At 36.5% G+C, this 21537-nt stretch overlaps 1 protein-coding gene across 1 annotated transcript in view; it reads right to left on the bottom strand.

Annotated features, from left to right (window-relative positions):
* TMTC2 (transmembrane O-mannosyltransferase targeting cadherins 2) overlaps window positions 1-21537 on the bottom strand; it is a 246136-nt gene that overhangs the window by 28824 nt on the left and 195775 nt on the right. Inside the window, exons 11-12 of the mRNA XM_009646330.1 lie at window positions 15649-15730; window positions 1765-1879 (exon numbers count right to left, since the gene is read on the bottom strand). Coding sequence (XP_009644625.1) covers window positions 1765-1879; window positions 15649-15730 — 197 coding nt within the window. The remainder of the gene's footprint in view (window positions 1-1764; window positions 1880-15648; window positions 15731-21537) is intronic.

The raw sequence follows: 21537 nt of genomic DNA, 5'->3' as shown, positions 1-21537 counted from the left end.
AAGCTGAGTATTTAAGTGAAAAATGAGACCAACTGGATATCCCAAAGGAGCACAGTTGGATTCTAGCTAAACTAAGCTACCAGGCCTTTTTTTGTGTGTTTTGGTTTGGTGGGTTTTGGTTTAAAGGTTTTGGGTTTTTTGCTTACAGCTAAAATAAGAATGCAGTTTAGAATCACTGAGCTAAATGCTGGGCAAAACCTCCCCAAATGTGTCCACTCCCAACCAGATCAAGTAAGGTAACCATGGCTGATGTACAGTACAGTAGCATAGTTCTTACTCTGAGAGTGACAAAATACTCATATCCTGATGTAAAGACATGTGCCTTCAAGACCTGGGATGCTTCACTCAGTGCTCACAGAGAAAGTAAGAGATTTATTAAACCTGTTCCCAAAATAGTGATGATCTATGCTACCCCATTTTAAAATACCCACAAAAAAATCATACCATTAAACCATCCTCCATGACACACTCAATGAAACCAAGAGTCTGACACTGTACCCTTCTGGATTCAGCTTTCATGCCTAACTAGCTATGCTTCTGTCTGTGAATTTGTTTCATTAGCCTAAACGTTTCAAATTACTGAATTCTATTTCAAGAGATATCATTCAGAAAATAATCAGGAGGAAGAGAAGGATCCTTAAAATAGCTCACACACCTGTGGCAGGTCAAATTATTGTTTACCAGTGAACCATTTGTCTTGGTTTCCTTTCTAATCTACAAGCAGTGAGAATTATTTCTCAAAGGGCATTTTGGGGCTTACTTAAAAATCCTAGTATAGAACCCTTCATTTTGAAACACAGATCACTTCTCTGCAGCTAATTCTACCTTCTCTTTTCCTTTCCTTTCTTTTTTTCTTTCTTTTCCTTTCATTTCATATTCTAAATGTTAAAAATATAAACAGCCAAGTGAGATATCTTCATCAGAGAATTATCTCAATAACTGTTTTGTGCTAATGAAGTGTATTTTTTATGTCCTTTTTCATGCATTTTCTAAGCATAGATATAATCTAAATGAAATCAAGTATCCTCATAGCTGTTAAGCGGACAATAGACAATAATTAGATAGTTATCCTAGAAAGAAGCATGGAGGATACCTATTACAGTAATGTGAGTTTAATGATAATCTTCAGGCACAAGCTTAATGTTACTGAATATCCAGGTCTGACAGCTTTAAAAGGAAAAAAAAGACATCTAAAACCTTATTCTATTCAGATAGAACAGAATTAAATATAAGATTACCTTTTAAATCACAGTTTCTGATAATATCATTAAGTGTTCCTATGAGTCTCAAAGTCATCGTTAGCCTGGGAATATTTAGATTTCTAATTATCGTTGTGGTACCGATATTAACATAAAATGTGGTATTTTCAATATTCTCTAATTACATCCAGATCACAAATTTGGTCTATTATTTGCAGCTGCTATGCATCCTAAATTTTTAAAAACCAGGTGAAAGGAAATCCTGAGGAAGGTTCTTCACCAAAGAAACATGTGTTCTTGTATGCAAGCAAAAAGGATTACCTGCTTGTGAACAACAGAATTTTTAAAAGTAAGAAATTATGAGACGATGCATAAAGAATTAGAAATAGAAAGTGCTAAATCCTGCAACAGTTTCACTCCTACTCTTTTTACCTTATTAGCAATATTGAATTGTACAAAAGAGTTGCTGGGCTTTAAAAATAACCCTGTGTAAGCAAAGACTATAAAGACTTTTTTCCTCAAAAAAAGGGAGGTTTTCAAGTAAGGCAGATGTAAAAGCACTAACCTGAGCATATGGGCTGCATTGAAAACAACATCAAATTCTGTATTATCAAGTTCAGCTGCTTTTTTTGCCATCTCAGCTGCTTCTATCAGGCGGGATTCTTCAAGGAGGAACTGACCTGCAATGGAGCAATGGAGTGCATGAACATGAGCCCACAGAAAACAACTGACGGATACTACTTCAAGCAATAAAGTTAGGAAAAAGAATTACCAACAACAACAACAACAAAAAATCGGAAGTCTCAGATTCAATGTTTAGTCATTTATTGATCTGCTCTGTTTTTCAGTATCTTTAAAATGTAGTAAATATAGAAAAAAATGCAAAAAATATGACAGGCAGATATTTGCAGAACATATTTATGAATAGTGAGAAAGATACAGTAAAACTTAGTCATCAAGAAACAATACTCCCAATCCCCAAGAAGCCTGTCATCTAAGAACTTGCCCTTCTGCCTATACACTGATCTTCTGTTCCTTAAAACAAAATGAAATAAAATAAAATAGCATCTATAAATTAAATATATTCCCATTTTAAAAGCATATCTGAAAATCACATAAAAATATATATTGGTTTTAATATATATGCAAACATATTTCTTCAGCTTTAGAATTATAAATGATACTTTGCTTTAAAATGATTATATATATGTATACCTTGATGAACTGGTATTTTATCACATACTTCAGTAACACTAAGAGAATCACAACTGGCAGCTTTTTAAAAGTTTCCTACATGACCCTTACATTTCATGTAAAAAAATAGACGATGGCTAAAATCAAGTGACTGAATTTTTATAAATGACATCATAATCATTAAAGCAAGTTAAAACTGAAAAGAATGAATAATTTAGCATTAACCAAACTTTAACTCAAGTACAGTAGTTTCAAAACAAAACACATAACAACTAGTAGAACTCTATAAAAATTAGTTTTCCTTTGAAGAAGAGGAAAAAAACCCACATTGGAAGGTACTCAAATCACCTTATTTCTGCTCCTTTTAATGATTTTTTTTGCACCTAATTTGTAAAATGTGTTATTTTTGGATCAAGGACTTTTCAAAGGGTTTCAGCCATCTAAACTTTGTGTCTATGTAACTGTATATATGGAAAAGCTATCTGAAAGTATGGTGATTATACATTCCAGCATCCCATCCTTCCTTTTTTATCTTACTTTGTAAAGTATGATCACTCAACCAAAAGTCCACCAAGCCATCACTGGCCACAAGCCTCTTCAGGAACCAATTTCCACTCAGGGCAAGGTATTTTCTTTTTTCCTTGCCGCTTTTCCTCATACATTTCCTGTTATTTACATGCTCGGTATATGCACATGCAGAAAATCCACTTGGCCAGAGCTAGCAAGATCTGTAGGGGTATAGTGAATCCAGTGATGCTTTGCTACAATGAACATGTTTGCAGAAGGTATTATCTCAATAAAAAAAAAAGTGATAAAAGACAGCTTTCCTAGCTTTTTGCTTTCCCTGTGGATACCTTTCAACTTAGCAAGAGACAGGAGATTATTTACTCAGACAATCACCTGTATCTTAATTATTCAGATCTGCAAAAAGTCTGGGAAAAACATTCAGGTGCCTTTCTGCATTCACAGCATAAGGTTTGCTTGCTTTAGTTACAGAGTTAGCACTCTAATATGTGCCATCCTTTCATGCATTACGATGCTTTGCATTCATTGTTTCCAGAAACAGGTAATTTCCAAAAATACTTTCTCACACAGAACAATAAGTAAATAAATAAATAAATAAATAAAGGAGAGATAACATAAAAAGAAAACACATGACAACAGTTTGGATCATAAGAAATTAATTTGTCTTCTGAATTAGAAACCATTTCTTGAGTCATTAACGGAAGGCTCTTATGAAGGGGAAAAAAAAACGTTGACACAAGCTACACATCAGGGTTTGCCTTACATATAACAGGACAAACTCAGATATGAATCTGAAAGTTCTCAGATTAGTGAATCTACCAACTACAATAGGCAGTTCATATCTCTTCATTTGGGCTTAATTCCTTTTTTCTCTAATGATAAATCTAAGAAACAAACTTGACCAACAAGTATTCCAATTCTCTTCCAGCAAATGAACTAAAACAGTACCCCTAATCTTTAGGGCCATTCTAAAGCAAACCAGCCTTAAACTGTAAACATTATGGTTCTTTTGTTAATGAAAGCACTGGATTAGCAGAACGAGATGCCAGTAACTGGATGTACTATTGATACATCCAGGCAGGGGGAAGAAAGAGGACATAACCTTTTAGATTTCAAGACACAATGAACATTCGAGATCATTCTCAAAAAAAATTATATACTTAATTTAGGAAAAATATTTTGCAGCTTAGAATTTAAAAATAATGTCAACTCATCATTAAGCTAATTAGTTCCAGATGGTGAAAAAAACCCTCTCATTATTGTGTTCAATAAAAATTACTCAAGGGTTTTCAGAGACAGATCTTTAGAAACATGCTTCTAGTTTTCTGTATGAAATATTTAACTCTGAAGCTCAACAGAGATGTTATGTATATTTATAACTACCCCTAACGTAATAAAATGTAACTGATACATTCTACTTAATGAGACATAATCAACAAATTTCTTGACTTTAGATTCGCTTTATTAAACAGTTGAATATTGCAACTTCACCCATGTAATTTCTAGAACTATAACATGATTTGGAGCCATTTCAAACCCATGCTAATGGTTTACTGGTGCTCTTAAGCAACACAGTAGGTTAATTCTTAGCTCTTATGAGGTCTATAAGATCAACATACACTGAAGATATTACGAAATTTGTACATGCTTTAGATTTGTACAAGAAGTCTAACTTAGAACAGGACAACATTATACATATTTACTGAAAAGCAAGTGCACTGCTAGATGCTTTAGTTAAAAGCTTGTTTTTATTGTTTTTCTAAGACTTTGGCTGCATATATTCCATTAGTCTACACGGACACATCAAAAATGTCAGCAACAATTCCAAACTAATGTTTTAAATTGTTAAAATCAGAATTCTTACTCCATTTACCACTATGTGTCTCTATAATAGTATTATTATTTTATATAGCATATTAAAGGATTGTCTTTATTACAGGATTACCAAAGTTAATTAAAAATAATTGCAAATATTGCATGACACCAGCCAAGTACGAGTGAAACTTTCACTTCTCCAGAAAAGAATTCTAGGATTATGCATCACTATAAACAAGTCTCTCCGCTGTACTAGAGGTGGCAATAACAATGGTAATACCTCATGCTGTGTGGGTAGGTAGCAGATGATATATAGCACCCTCCTGAAATCAACTGTAGCATCCTTTACACCCAAACCCTTACAGGATACTGACTGCAAACAAGAGAGGAGAACACCCCGTAACTGCCTTACTCATTGCCTGAGTAGAGGCGATTTAATCAGAGACTACTGATTAAGCATTTCCTTAATTGAATGGGCTATAAATATAATTGCTACCTTCTCAATCTAGTGGAAAAGTCAATGCCTGAGTGTACAGGTGTGTGGTGGGCTGTCCCCAGCCAGCATCCAAGCACTCAGCCGCTCGCTCCCCCCACCCCAGGAGGGTGAGGGGAGAAAACAGGAAGAACAAAAGCAAGAAAACTTGTGCATCAAGATAAGACAGTTTAATAGATGAAGGAAAGAAGAAAAAAAACCCAGCAAAAACAGCAAAGTGAAGGAAATAGCTCACCACTTCTCACATGTAGACTGATGCTCAGCCAGTCTCCAAACAAAGGCCAGCTCAGAAGCCAAACCCCCTCTTCTTCCTCTGCCCCAGTTTTTATTGCTCAACATGACGTTACATGATACGGCATACCTCTTTGGCCAGCTCGGGTCAGCTGTCCAAGCTGTGTCCCCTCTCAGTCACCTCCCCATCCTCAGCCTACTCGCTGAAGGGGCAGAGTGGGAAAAAGAGAAAACCTTGACACTGTTCAGCAACAGCCACAACACTGAGTGTTATCAAGGCTGCTTTAGCCACAGCAAATCCAAAATACAGCAACATCCAGTCTGCTGTGAAGAAAGTTAACTCTGTCCCAGCCAGAACCAGTACAAGGTGAAAACTTTCAGTTGAAAACTGATTTGCCAAGTTCTTCTGAAAGGCAGACTAATTTTATTCATACATCTAGATTTAATTTAAAGCACCTAAGTAGAGATATCCCATTTTCAAAACATTGGCTGCCACTCCTTTTAATATGATATACTAAATTCATACAAGAATGAATTGGATTGGCAGTTTACTGCTACACTTTCTTCATTAAAAAGCAGACTTCTGAACTTTTCCTGTCAAAGCCATAAAGATGTATTTTCCCAAGAGAAGAGCACTAGCAGGGCAGAATATTGGCAAGGTGTTGAAGGTAGATCAGAAGGTCTGATCCACAAACCCCTGGATCCAGGAAACACTTGTGTGGGTCTAAATTTACATGCAGGGTTTTCTCCTCTGACAGGTAAATGGCAAACCACTTGATTTGAGACACTGCCCAATATCACATACAGAGCTTTCTTATTGCAGGTGTCATGACTCCAACTCTTGCCAACAACGTAAATTATAGCAGCCTGATTGTTTTTTGGAATCAGAACCAGCTTTTAACAAAACCAGCTTTCTAGAAGCTCTGAATCTCAGATTTTCCTTCTTCAAGGAAAGTGTATTTCTCATTACTACTCTTCTAGATTGGGAGTGGGAAACCACAGTCCAGGTTCAGGTGCAATCTTCAAAGAACATTGTTCTTTGCCTGGAACAACATTTCCACATTTGTTTCTAGACAGCACAGAGCGGAGTGTAAAGTTGTAGCCAAGAGTTCTTAAAATCCTTTGCCAGCAGAGAACTGATTCAATGCTTCACTATCCTCTTAGTCATTTTTCCCTAAACTAAGATATCTAAGCATCAGAAAGCATAAAAGCTTAGGAATTCTGTACCCACAGCCGTGTTCAAACTTACATCAAAAGTGGTTTTGAGCCTATATTTGACAAAACTATTTTGAGGAAATATATGCAATCTACTGAAGAATAAGGCAAAAGTACCTATGTAATTTAAACAACAACAAAAAATTGCCAGTACCTAGGATTTGAAAAAAACCCCCACCCTTATTTTCATCTTCTGTCAAAATTTTTAACAGTCATCCACAGAGATGAAAGCATACAGCTCTCTGTCCCATATAATTGTCTCTCTAAAATGATCATGAACATTTTGTAAAGCATTTTGTTAAGACATGAGCCAACCCCAGTTTAAAACCCATACATATGAATTGGTAGTTCCGCTGCTTTATTGCAATATGAAAGGTATTAATTGGTTGGGATATGCCTGTGTGTAACAATCTTTTATGTTCCAAGCACAAAGGCATTAATGCCTTCCTCTAGAATGGGCTCTACTAATCCCTACAGGCACTATGAGCTTTTATTTTACTATATAAAAGTGCAAGTTGCACCAATCTTTCCTTAATTGAAATGTTCTCTCTCTTTTGCTCACTGGCCAACATCAAATGTACTTTGTAACAGAACAGAGTAGGTTTCTGAAATAGCTCATCTTGCTACTGATGCTTTTAAAAATAATCACTTTGAATGGTCTCAGAATGCTGTTGGTACTGCACTTACTCAAACTTGCATGACTTACACTTCTGTCCTGATATCTTTAGCAATCCAAGGACAACTGAGGAAACTACTTACTGAATAAGAAGGAAAAACCTCCTAATCCCACCATATCAGGGAATAGTTAGCATTTGCTTCTTTTAATACACGTTTGTCACCAATTCTTCTGCTTCTTATCTTCTTCATGGCAGCGACATAAACAACTGTATTAACATGAAAAGTGGATATATCAGGACCATAGACTCAACTGTCTAATCTGTTTATAATAAACTTCACTAGAAGTTCTTCTGGCACATACAACATTGAGGATTTGAAGCTGAGTATTTTTTGGTGCTTTCAAAGCATTTCAAGTTTCAACAGAATACAAAACAGGGGTCAGGTTCTGGCTGATCCAGTGCATTGTGTCTGTCTCTGAAGCACCCAGCAAAGCTACAAGATCACGTTGAGAACTAAACTACATTCTCACTGGCATGAGCAGAACCACCGCTGAAGTCACCATCAACTTCAACTCTGCTGTGGCAATGCCAGAGCAAAAGAGCAGATGCGACCAGAGATTTCTGAATGGAAAACTTCAGCAGCATTCTGTGGAAGAAATGAGAGGAAAGACCTTGCTTCCAAGTTGATTTCCAAAGTTTTTCAGGTGATGAATCAATGTTGCAAGATGCCAAGTCAACAGACATGACCTAATGTAACTGTTTCCTTTACGAATTTCAAAACAGATTCATTGGCTGTGAATGAGCAGTTCCCAGAGCAAGGGAATGTTTGCTTAAAGATCCTGCTTTCCAGGCCTGTTTAGACAATTTCTTGCTGAATGTGTAGGATGTGACAGGGGAAGCAAAGAGAACTTACATCAGGATCACCTAGACGGTAGCAGCATTCCAGTTTGTTTTGCTGCTCCTTATATCCCATTGCATCTTTATCTAAAGCTGTTCTCTGGCTTTCTTGATGGAAGGGCTTTTGGGGAGTTTATACCCTCAATTGGTTCCCATAGAGATTAGTCCATGCAAATAAAATATATAGAAAGACTACACAAGCCAGTGGGTGCTGCAACATCAATATATGCACTGGCTTGGAAAAATCTTTTTTATTAGCCTTTTTCTTTGTCTGAAAAACTTATCTGTTGCAGTTGTGCTAAATATACCATTGGATGTCATCCAGAGCACGACCAGAGATAAGAGCAAAAAAAAATTAAATTGCAAGCCTTTGGGACTTGATGACTGAACTTGTGACCACATCTGGATCACTGGAAGCTCTCACTAAAACAAAAGATTAATGATGAAAAGATACAATAAAGAGGACCTCATGTTTTACATATCCTAAGGAAGATTCTGGACCCTATATAATTCCCCAGACACCTGGTGATGTATAAGGTTTGGAAAAGTGAAATTTGGATGGGAAAGAACCATCCAGTTGCACTTTTGTAGCAGCTCCATGCTATCCCTTCAAAAATTCTCATAATGAGATGGCACTCATAGGTCAAAACATATGATCATTAACAAAAATGTCTAGGGTTGTTTATGCCACAGGGTTTTTCAGTTCCTGCAGAAACCCCAAATTTTGCAACATCAAAGAAGCATTAAGCCACATTTCTATCCCTATCTGATCTGCAATTTCTATACCACATCTCATGAGCAGTCTAGTATATTGTGCTGAGAAAGCAGAGTCAACCGTGTATTTGGGATGTCAGAATGATTAGATTTAAGGATAAACTCAAGGGAAGAGCCAGAAACATGGAAATTCCACTGCGTTTAGGGTCAGTGACCTAGCTTGTTTGGAAATACTCCACTGCATTCCACTTAAGTAATTGATTCTAAAGGGAGTTTGGAATAAATAGTAATTATAGTGGTTTGCAATAATCTACTTTTAATGTTGTGTGATAGCAACAGCCTAGAGAGCAACAAAAAGGACTTGACAATTTATGTACATACGCCTTTGTACACTCATCATTCACAGCTGCCAAGAAAACCGCAAACAAGACTTCAAATTGGTATGTTCTTCTAAATAACTCAGTTTCGGGTATATTCTTGTTCGGTTTCAGTTTGGAAGTAAGAAATACATTAATAGTAACCGAAGATTTCCTTAAATCAAAGCTATTGGAGAGAGTTCCAGGAGCAGAAAGGTCGGAAGTTTAACAAAGTCTTTCTGTGAGTCAGTCACATCTCTCTTCTTGTTTTAGGCCTAGGAATCCTGTCTGCCTGGAATTACATTTGTTGATATTGTAGGAGGAGATATAAGTCATAGTCAAAGGCAAGATCTTAATTTGATGGCACTGTATGCTCAAGACAGAGAGACCCTTCCTTCAAAGAGCATGTATGTTCTATGAATGTGTGTCATTTGACTATCATAAAATTTTTTTCTAGTTTCACTATAAAAGCATTATATTTTTAATGTTAGTATTTCCAAAAGTATTTAAAACGGCAAAAACCCTTTAGTTTGCTGAAAGGTTCATGAGTGCATATTGGGAAGGCTGGCAAAGTGACTTAGTGATGGACATAGTACATCTGGTTGGCTTTGACCCCATCTCATCAAGGAATTTAATTTCTCAACACATAATCACCATGTAGCATCTGGTGTTCCCAATGGAGCAGATCCACACACTTTGGTTTATTTATCATTTGGCATATTCTTCATTTAGCTAACCTGTCAGTCAGAATTGGACAACTCATTCACTGGAATTATGGAATGTGAAATCAGTTTTATTCATTTTGTTGACAGAGATAAAACCTGACCTTCCTATGGACTAGGGTGACATTTCTTCCACAGGCATAAAAAGCTCTTGAAGAAATGAATAAAACTTCATTACTAGGTCATATTTCTCTTTCTTAACAATACAAATTTGACAGTTTATTTTTCATTATTACGCTGTTTTCTTCATAAGATCTTTTTCTTAAATATATGGGAGAAAAATAAAGCTTTCCCAGACTGCTCTTCAGGCAATGAAGAACAAAGACACAAAGCTCCAGCACTGCGAACAATTTGACTACATGGAAATATTATAAATACATCACATCTAAGAAGAAAACTGAATGCCTATCCATAAACATATGTAAATTCTCACACTCACTAACACATGTAAATGTATGACTTAAAGACTGAAAAAGTGCTTGAAAATCCACTGCTATCATGTTTCAATGAAATTTATATTGAAGCTTAGATCACAGCAGTTCCAATCTATATTCAGGCTGGGACTTAGGAATGGTAAAGCAGTCATCTTTGGAGGCAAGACAGATATAAAGTACTCACAGAACCAGGTGAAAATTTAGGCATCAAAAAGGCTGAAAGTTCTGTGCTGAAACAATGATTAGAAAGACTTAGGATGAAAGTAAAAAATAATAAAAAAAACAGTTAACAAGTTAAACTTGTGTAAAAACCCCCCGATAATATGAGAAAAATCTATAAAAACAACTCCTAAATTATCACAGATTCAAAAGTGAAAGACAATGTAAAAAGAAAGTTAAAATGTTTGGGAACATGTTAATCTGCTCTCACTTCAATGAGAGCATTGCTAATACGCTTCAGTTTTACCTAATCTGACAGCATGTTTTTCATTTTGTTTTATATATGCAACTGGGAATGCACTGAAAAAGGCAGATGATCAATGTGAATTGCCTAATTAAGTGAATGCATAATTAATCTAATGAGAATAATCCATTTTTATAATGAAAAAGGAATCATTAAACAATTTAGAGTTATTAGAAACAATGTATTATTCAAATGAAACTATTTTAAAAGGAGGTCTCAGTGGTGATTAATAAAACAGAGTTAATTTGAACATCCTGTTGGGTTCTAGACTTCCCCATTCCAATTAAGCCATTACAAATGTAAGGGAGGAGGGACCTCTGTACACAAATTTATCTTGAAAACTCACTCCTCCTTTCTCTCTTTTTTCCGCACTCCATTTTCATTATTTTGGGGAAAGGCCACTGTATGCACTTTAAGAGGTATGCCAGCAAAATCTATTTTTAGCAAATAAGTAAAATGAAACCTGCTTCAGCGGTGGGTTTTGTTGTTTTTCTTTTTTTTTAAACAGCAAATTATAAAGGAAGTGAGACAGTATTGGAGGTAAAATGTTTGCACAACTTAAATTTCAATGTAGTTTATGGGATTTTTTGTTTGCTTGTTTGTTTAAGTGAAAGCTCGTACAGAAAGCCTTCAACAACTTCAAACTCCACAATTACACTGCTAGCCTTTTCAATGAAAAGGTACTGAAGAATTTATTTTTGTTTCTTTTCAAACAGACAAGCACTTAAGTATTTCACTGTTTGAAGTTCATCTCATCTCTCTGCATTGACAAATTTTATACAGAATCTTTCTTCAACTTCTCCTGAGATAGGCTCAGTACAGACCAAAAGGGGACATCTGTGTTTCCTTTATGGGTGGTCAATACTGTATCCAAATCTAAATAATCTCTGGGCCACAATGTCACTGGTCTGACCTGGCTGAACATTTCAATGTTTGGCACACTTGTTAACAAATTTGACTCACTGACTCATTAGATGCCAACATGTTCTTAAAATATTTATATGAAAATTCTTTTGGAACTAGTTCATAGGTATATCTCTCGGGTTTCTCAGACTGATACTTGGATTCATTCTACCCAACCATAAGCATTAAATTGAGGCACCTAGGTTAGAAAGAGTCCTCTCTATGGTCACTGGAGACCATTTCAATTATGTCATCGATCTGTTGATGACAGCAGCCACTGAGGTCCTGCAGGATCCAAAATGGCATACTTGTTAAACATCCAAAGTGAAGTGGGATGCACAAAAGCCAATATTCTGAGTAGATGTGTGTGGGATATTTTGAAGAAAACTTTCCCAGAGAAAACAAAGATGGAAATTCAAAAACAAATAAGCATTTATTAAGTTCAACTCAGTTTAATCAAAACTGTTCACTTTAAATCTTCTTGAAAAAAATGTGTACCAAAAATATCCAATTAAAAGCCTCAAACTTTATAGAGGCACTCAAGTTTAGCATCTGAAATAATCTTCTCCAGTGTTTCAGTTTAAAAATATGTAGGTTGTGCCACAAATAAGATTTTAATTGCCAGAGAATTAAAAATAAAATGTGCTTCTTTCCTCTGCCCTTTTCTTCCTGTTTCACATGCATTTTCTTTCTTTCATCTGCCAGGTGTTTCTGATAGTGTACCATGTATCTGAGTAGCTCGATTAGGTCAAACACCAAGACCACCTATTTGTAAGACAATGGTTCTGCACAAAGTTCAGATGTTCAGGTAACTGGCATATGAGAAAGGAAAAAGGGAAAAGAAGGGAAAAAGGTGGACAGGTGAGCAGCTGCCTACATTTCAGCCTGAGAGGGGGGGACTGCCACCCTCTCTGGTCACTAGCACAAAAGCCACTTCCCCTTATGTCCAATGTGAATTGGCGTCATGTCTAGAGTGGGCAGGGATTTGTATCTCTCCAGCTTTCCCACTAGTTCTCCCTTCAGACATCTCCAAGTGTAATGTTTAAGAAACACTGCTTTAAACCTAAATCCACTGAAATCCAAAGCCAGAAAATTACCTACACAAAACTAATCAGCTCGACCAGAGAAATGTGCTGTGGTGGTATTATCTCAAGAAGCAACCATGAAACTGTTCACCTCTCTCCAAACTTTCATGTGATCAAATAAGCCAACTCCTGCACCAAATCACATCTTCTAAGAATAGCTTGGCTTAAAGCCTGAATTAAAGCACATTATAATACAAACACAAGCCTCTTAAAAGATACAGGATATTGAGAATTTTTCCTGAAAGCTCAAAAAAAGTCTAAAAGTTTAGAAGTCAAAAAGAACATCTGCACATCCTGGGAGCACAAATTGCAAATGTGTGCATGCATGCATGTGCACTTGGAAGAAAATCTCAGTCCATTTATTCCTGCCACTCCATCAACACACTGTGGTGTCCCAACTGACCACTCTTTTCATTTGGCTGTTCCATGAGGTATGTGGTTTTTTTAGAGCTGATGCCAAATATTTTATTCTCTGTTCCAACATCTTCACGCTGGGAAAAAAGAGTAATATCTAGGATTTACGTGCAAAATATGGATGTATTTCCTCATAGTTTAACACTTGGCATACAGGATATGGACTGTACCTGCGACAAGGTGCTAAAACAAACTAAGATGTAGAGATAAAGCATAAAGTGTTCACTAGGGATTCCTCTGTAATATTTGGAGTGTCCCTGGTAACATACACTACAGATTCCCGATCCATACAAGAAACAGGTGGAAGGTAAAGGGAAGGAAAAGGGAAAAGAAAAGAAATGGCAAAGGGAAAGAAAGAAAGAAAAGCAAGGATAATTTATTCCAAATTTTACAAAGCCCTGTGCTTGAAGTGACATCACCTGTACTGCACAGACACATAAGCCAGGCAAGAAGTAAACCGTACCTTTCTCATAGCTACTTTGATATAAACATGGAGTAACATCATTGAATTTGGTGAGGTGATCAGAAGTTATACAATCAAAAGAAAAGGTTTCACTTCCATTCAGTAGAGCTCTCTGTGTATAATACTCTATGACAGAGATCTAGTGACTGGTATAGAGAACCTTCTTGTGTCTGCAGTCCTTCAGCATCACATTTTACTATCCTGGTATTCCAAACACTGACTAAATTTTGCCCTTCACTCCTAATCTGCAGAGCAGAATCTCACTTATGTTGCAATAATGACCTCTGCACAAGGACACAGAAACCACTTTTTGTACCTGTGACACAATAAAGGAAAAATTTGCTAAAGTTTTTTAGTGAATAATCTTAATTAGGAAACAATACCCCATTTTAATATTGTAGTCTGGTAATGAAGTAGTCAATACATCAGACATGAATGATGATTTGAATAACCTTGCTTTTAGTTTATAGGGCACTTGAAAACAACACAAGGAATATTGCAGGAAAAGACAGGCAAGTTGATGAAGTAATAAGGGAGAAAAAGAAAAAAGTCTAGACCTATAATAAAATACTACCATAACTGCAATTGCCCAGATGGATTGCTGAGACCTACCTTTGAATTTGTATGCAAATAGATTTCCTAATAACTAAGGATAGATTTCTTAATAACAAAGGCTGGAAGGGGCTTGAGTAGGATTTCAAGAAACTATCTGCTGCAACTTTTCCTCATTATCTTGAGATACCAACTATACTTATATCCAACTGAAATAATGGAGCTTATGTGCACAAATGCCCCTATCAGATTTACCTGTACAGGCTTAAATAGAAGACAAGGTCACTAACTGCAATGATGCATAATGCAAAATAATGCAGCGCTGGGCTACATTTAAATACCATGACATGTTCTAAGTAACAATGTATGCATTGATTCTGGGAGCCTAACATACAGAATTTTACACTGCATAGGACCAAACAGAAATACAGTGTGTGAGCAATTCAGACAAAGGAATCACACAAAGTAAAAACATGGTTATTATGTGAGATTAATTTTCCCTTTTGGCCACTCATTTTCATTTATTTTACATTTACCAGTTAGAATCAGAAGAGGAAATTAAAACAATATACAGAGAGATATATAGCATGCCTGTGGTTCCCTACCTTCTTTCTTAACTAAGTTGAAATTTATTACGTCATTCAATATTTTCCAATTGAGACTACATAGTTTTCATTTTTAGATTTGTCTATTATCATCTTTAAAATACAGTAAGAACTGGTCCATAAAGGTAAATATTTTTGGTTCTTTGGGACTAATCACATCTGGAAATATTTTTTGCATATCTAGCAAAAACAGTCCAAAGTTATAAAGATAGCTTCAAATTAACTTGTGCTTTAAGCACATGCATGGCCTAGTATGACAATGGTATAGCCAACCTGTCAAAAACTTTTGTAATACTTATCCATTTCAAGCCATGAAGATGCTGGGAAGGAGGGAGATAAAAGGCCCCTAAGTCTTCAACAAAAAGCAGACACTTTGATATACAGAACTCATGCACACTAAAGTATAGCTTGCCCACCCACCGGCAGCCAGAGAAGTTAGGCCAAAACTGTTAATAGTAATATTCCAGGCCATGAAACTTGGACATATGGCAATAGTTGCCTTTTTTCTTTCCCAGAGAGGCAGCAGTGCTGAATTCCCCTCACAGGAGGAAAGCTATGCAAAATATGAAAATCTTCACCTCTCCGCAGTGATTAACAAATTGAAATGGAGATGAAGTTATACGTGGTAGATTAGTTTCTTTCCCTTTAAAGAAGGTATTTTGCCAGCAGCACTTTTCAAATCCTTAATCACTCAGAGAGATTAACAGCAATCCTGGAGTATGTGTGGAAACCCTATCTATCTGAAACGTACCATAATGCATGTAGCAGTTTCCTTTGGTGGGATCCAACTGAATAGCCTTCACGAAATACTTTTCTGCCTCACTCTTGCGTCCCTTAAAAAAAAAAAAAAAAAAAAAAAAAACAGGGAAAAATTATTTTAACAGCATGTCACCATGGAGCGATCATGTACAGTTACTATTTCCAAATTCCAGGCACTAGAGAAAAACAACTACTATTATCACTAGACTTAAACATTCATATTTACTTAAGTTAAGTGCTACAGTAAGTTTTGTGGTCAGCTACTTTATGCTGCAGATCTCCAGACTGAGGAAGAAATGTGTCCAACATCATCAATGTCCAAGAATTAAGGAAGTAGTAGAAATGTATTGCAAAAAATATTGTAAAGGGCTTTGGGTGAACATCAATCTCCACACTACTTTTCTGGACAGGCATCAGGATGAGCATTACACAGACCCAAGCTAAAATCTGAAGGGAAGTTGGAGGCAGCTCTAGTCATGCTCTTTAAAAAAAGAGGGAGAAGGGAAGAAGGGAAAAACCATGTTTTGGTTCTATGAAATCATAGAATTATACAATATCTCAAGTTGGAAGGGACCCATAAGGATCATCGAGTCTGACTCCCTGCTCCTCACAGGATTACCTAAAACTAAATCATATGACTAAGAGCATTGTCCAGACACTCCTTGAACTCTGACAGGCTTAGTGCCGTGACCACTTCCCTGGGGAGACTGATCCAGTGACCAACCACCCTCTCAGTGAAGAACCTTTTCCTAATGCCCAATCTGAACTTCCCCTGATGCAGCTTCATTCCATTTCCTCATGTCCTAAATAACATTGTATACACAGCCAACACTAAAGTCACCACAAACAGAGGTATATAAATAGAAAATATTTTTTGTTGTAATGCAGGAAGTAAAAAAATAGAAAATATTTCTGATTTTAATATGGGAAGGAAGATTTAATCAGAAAACAATTCTATCAACCATACAACATAACTGAAATAGAAAGGTGAGTTTTAAAGACAATGTTCAATGGTATAACAAAATGGTCAGAAAAAAAACCCCACAGATTTTCTTATCACTGAAATTATCAAGCCACTAAAGTTGCATTATAGTATACAAGTGCCAGAGCAGGTCCATTAGTGGTCATTACTCTTTTCATGAGGAAAACAGCAATATTGGATTAGCCTAGTCTGATACTCAAACACAAATCACCATCAGCTATTTAATAAGATACCTGTGACCTGCTTATCCCTATCCCCATGAAATTAGTTGCTGCGGTTTGTGTTATAAAATAGAAGGTCTCCAGAATAAAGAACAGTTAAGCTTAACCACAGTGGAAGTGCACTGTGGTCTGCACCTCTCAAGGTTGCCTTGAGTGTTATTTCACAGATATAAGCATATAGGCTTTCTCAAATTTTGTGGTCTGGAAACAGACACTGCATACATCCTGCACTATCCCACAAGTTAACATAGGAATAATAAGGTCTGTTCATGATTACAGCTGCTCCAGATTCTCAGTATTTCCCTCAAGGGCCTACGAGACAATAAAATAAAGAGAGAGAAAGAAGTTGTGCAGCACACCAAGAACTATATCAAGACCAGGTTCCATTAAAACCATTGCAGAGGCCATATTTCCAAGAGATCACCCTGGCAGAGAGACAAGCAGGCTTATCGTTTTCAATATTCCAGTTTCACAAAATGAATGTTCATTGGAGGTAAGAGTTTAGCCTCATTATTTAGTAAACTTTCTTTGCTAAACCCATATACCTTAAAACCATATCCACAAGGCACGAGAGTCCTGTCAACCAAATGGTGCAACTACATGATAGACTGCACTATCTTATATTGCAGTGCATCTCAACCCTGTTTTTTTTTTAAAAAAAACCCACCCAAAAACCAAAAAGCCAAAACAACAAAAAAAAATTTACATGTAGCCCAGACTGTTTCTTCCTCATCTACTCGTGCAGTAAAGACATCTACAGATTAAATCAATTTCTTTTTTTTAAAATAGCATACAACCATAGCTGAGAACAAAAAGTGAAAAAGAAAATAAGCTCCAATAGAAAACACAATGTAAATTTGGGTCAGTATAAAATAATTATTCAAATTAAGATAATTAGCGTCATGGTGGGAGAGGGAGGGATGATAACTGAACACTAAATTTTGCACATTTAACTCCAAGGTTGGCATTCTTAGTCTGGCAAAAGGTACCACGACATACGTAAGTCCTTGAGGCTTCAAAACAACAGGCACCAAGCATATGTATCACTAATCCTGACAGAATTAACATATACAGATTTTGCATCATTGCTGTTTTTAACAGACTGACATAATTAGTTTTAGTTGGTTGCACGCTGTCTCTGTGTCTATTCCTAGAACGTAAAAGGACAGTTCATTGAATACGGTAACAAAATACATAGCTTCTGCCTACAGAACTATGACTATAAGGCCACAAACATTTGTCAAACATGATTAATTTTCACTTACTGGGATCACCAAAAATATATGACTGCTCTAGTCTTTTTGGCACTTTCCAAATAGCGTATCGCACTCAAGTTCAGGCCAGTCAGGAGACCCTGAGTACATAATGATGACAGGTGCCAGCCTACATAGCATCAAAGGAATGACTGTGCTATTAACAGGCACAAATACTCATTAACAGATAAGGTGAGAAAAATTTTACCTTTTATCATCCAAGACATAAAATGATCTGACTATAAACAATCAGCACAGCTACATTTGTCATGTTGGCCACCATTTTCATATATCCATATTCGTCAAAAATTAAAAAAAAGAATGAAAGCATTTTCTTGCAGAATGGCATTCTGATGAACCTTGCATCACGCCATCTAAAATGTCCTCTTCGGTGACATCTGTCTGCTGCTAAAATGTCAATACCTCAGCATAGATTTAATACACCTTATTTTTGTGTCAAATTATATGAAATCCAATCACTTGACAGAATTGGGCTATTTTACAATTATAATTTAGCATTTATCAACTTTTTTCAACTATCCAATGCACACCTTAACTGCCAAAACAGAATGCACACACTGTGTAGTTAGATTAAGATGGCAATCCCTGTCATTGTCCCTTCCCCATTGTATGTGTTCCGTGTTAAATAAAACACGTGGCATAAGGGAGTAAAATTCTAACTTTTAAGGAAAATCCAAAAAATTGTTTAAACAGCTGAAAAATACCAATTTGATGCAGGAAGGTATTTAGTGTGCATGTTCACCGTTATGTGTACTGACCCATACAAATGCAGGCATTGAGAGCCACTGGAAACCTCCCAATTTCTAGCAGCAGGGTGTGCAGTTGTATATGCACAACCACATGCTTTGGCAATTTTACAAAGCAAAAAATGTAAGTTTACAACTGCATGCTAGCAGGCTTATTTGAAGGATAAAAAAGTTATTCATAAGATTTTAATGGAAGGACTTGATGGCTCTAAGGATTAATAATGGGATACAAAATACCTTTCACCTGCTGGTCACCAGTTCACATGCAGTCCAGGTTGGTAGCTAATGAAAAGGTGCTATCTGACAGCTACTGGTTTGCTCAGGAGAAATGTGTGGGTGGTCCTAGCCCAAGCCCTAATGGAGATCCTCTGCATAGACGCACTGGCGTATTTATGGCTTTTCAGTGCTGAGACCAATGAGAAAGAATCATAAAACAATGAATGGCAATCTCATTGCTGGGGGGGTGGGGTGGGGTGGGGGGTGGGGAGGGAAACATAATGAAGACACTTCAATAATTGATTTGGAAGACTGTGCTGATATTCTCCTTACTGGACCTGGACTTTACTCTAATGCCCATAACGAGGACAACCTTTCAACAGTTTTCCATCAAATGAAAGCTTCTTTTTTTTTCCCCCTGTGCCTAAATAAAGATGAATTGCCTATGATTACTGCCCTCCAGCAACACTAGAGAATTTAAAAGGAAAAAAGTGAATGTAACTGACACATGGCTCTATAACCTAGCACACCAGTTGTCCTGGCTTTCGGAAATACTGCTCTCTTCACAAACCATGCAGACTTCAAATCAGAATGGCTCGTTGCTTGCAGTTTTGGAAGCCAAACAATTAAGTGTTTAAATATGAATTCAGCAGCTTGATTTTTAAGATCAGTTCTCTGTAGAAACTGACTGCAAGGAGTTTTTTGTTTGGTTGGTTGCTTCTTCCCTAGAGACCAGGGCAATGAATCTAACCTCCCTAATATAGTCAGACTTACTGTTTAACTGGGCTTTCCTACAAAAGACTGTTATAATCACCACAATAAAAGAAGAGAGCTAGCTAAGGGCAGTTGATGCATTAGTAGAAGACCCTGTATTTATCCTTCAAACATTACAAAACTGAGGACAAAACTACTGGTTTTATATCCACCCCAATTTTTTCCTGACTCTGATGGCAAACTGTGCCAAATTCATGTTGAGGCAGCTGTTGTGTTTCAGACTGCTGGAGGCCCAAGGACCCTGAGATGCTGGTAAAATTGGAAAAGATTAATACAGCTGAGCAGCTCTGAATAACTCTCTTGTGGAAACTATGATGACACAGCGGCGACCAGTAAGGTGGTTCAACAAATTAGGTGGTCTCTGCAATTTAAACCAACTTTCTATTTTGTAAATATTCATCATTCTTCAAAGTGTGCAAGGGTTTAATCAGTAAACCAGAGACTTCACTCTTCAATATTGTTTTACCAGCTTTAACTGGTAATAATGTGATTGCATAAGGAACTAAATTCGTGTCATAAATGCAGTTGACTGTCATTCTCCACATCTGCTCAATTTTTCTTGGCAAGCATTCACATTTTTTAATAAAAGGAATTGAATTATGAAAAGATTTCTTAATGGAAGATTGATTAAACTGCGGACACTGAATACAGAAAAAATGATTATTTTACATATTTCCTTCTTCCTCTCTAGGACATTTTAAAGTCACAGAGAGACCATGCAAAGATAGTAAAAAGGTCTGAATTGAACTTCTGACTTCATTTCATGTTTTTTTAAGTTATTGCAGACCTGCATATCTGTTTCATAACCAGTTCCTTTTGTCTTACAGAAGTTGTCATGGGACAGGCAAAATACAATTTAAATGGAGCATAACTGAGCAAATTAGTGATAAAGTCTTGGAAAGTTTTTAGTTAGCTGAACTAAAGAAACAGGAACTAGAGAGTTGCACCCTATAATGAGGCCATTGACATATGCAAGCTCCCCATCCCTCCTCTAAATATTAAGACTTGAGAAATTCCTTTAGTATCTAGTATAAATGGATGGATTCTTCTTTTCCCTTAATTTTGCTGTTATTTCTACAACTCTTCCTTCTTCACCCTGAATTACAATGTGAATAACTTGCACCATAATTTGTATGTGAAATGCTAGTCCCACTAAAAAACATGGGACTTGCATTATTCACAGCTAAGGTCCAAAATTTATCTCAGTCTCTATTTCCTGTGCAGCAAAGAGATAAATCTTGCCTCTTCACCTCATCTTTATCATAATAAAATAAAAAACTCTGAACATGGCGGACAAGCAATGACTTCTAAAGGTTAACATCTGGCCAAGAAAAACTTACACACAAGGCAAGAGCTGTAGCAAGAAGCACCATGTATTTCAGTAGAAAAACAAACAGTTGTAGGGGGAGGAGTGTACAGTCATGCAAAGCCCTTCTTTGCCCAACTAATACCAGTGGGCTTGTAAAAGATGCTGTCCCTTCAAACAAAGTTTTCCTCTCTTGTATCCTTATATGATCACAGTGAAAAACAATACTGTTACTAGTACTGATCCTCTGCTTTGGCTAACAACTTCAAGAACGTGCGAAAATTATTCCTCTTTGATGTAATATATTAATCTCAGTGTATGGGAGCAAGAACTGGATCACTTTGGAGGAAATTAGGGTATAA

The sequence above is a fragment of the Egretta garzetta genome, unplaced genomic scaffold (assembly GCF_000687185.1).
Source record: "Egretta garzetta isolate BGI_Z169 unplaced genomic scaffold, ASM68718v1 scaffold68, whole genome shotgun sequence".
Classification (NCBI taxonomy): domain Eukaryota; kingdom Metazoa; phylum Chordata; class Aves; order Pelecaniformes; family Ardeidae; genus Egretta; species Egretta garzetta.
Note: the sequence above shows the minus strand (reverse complement) of the source record. Positions and strands in the feature narration are given on the sequence as shown.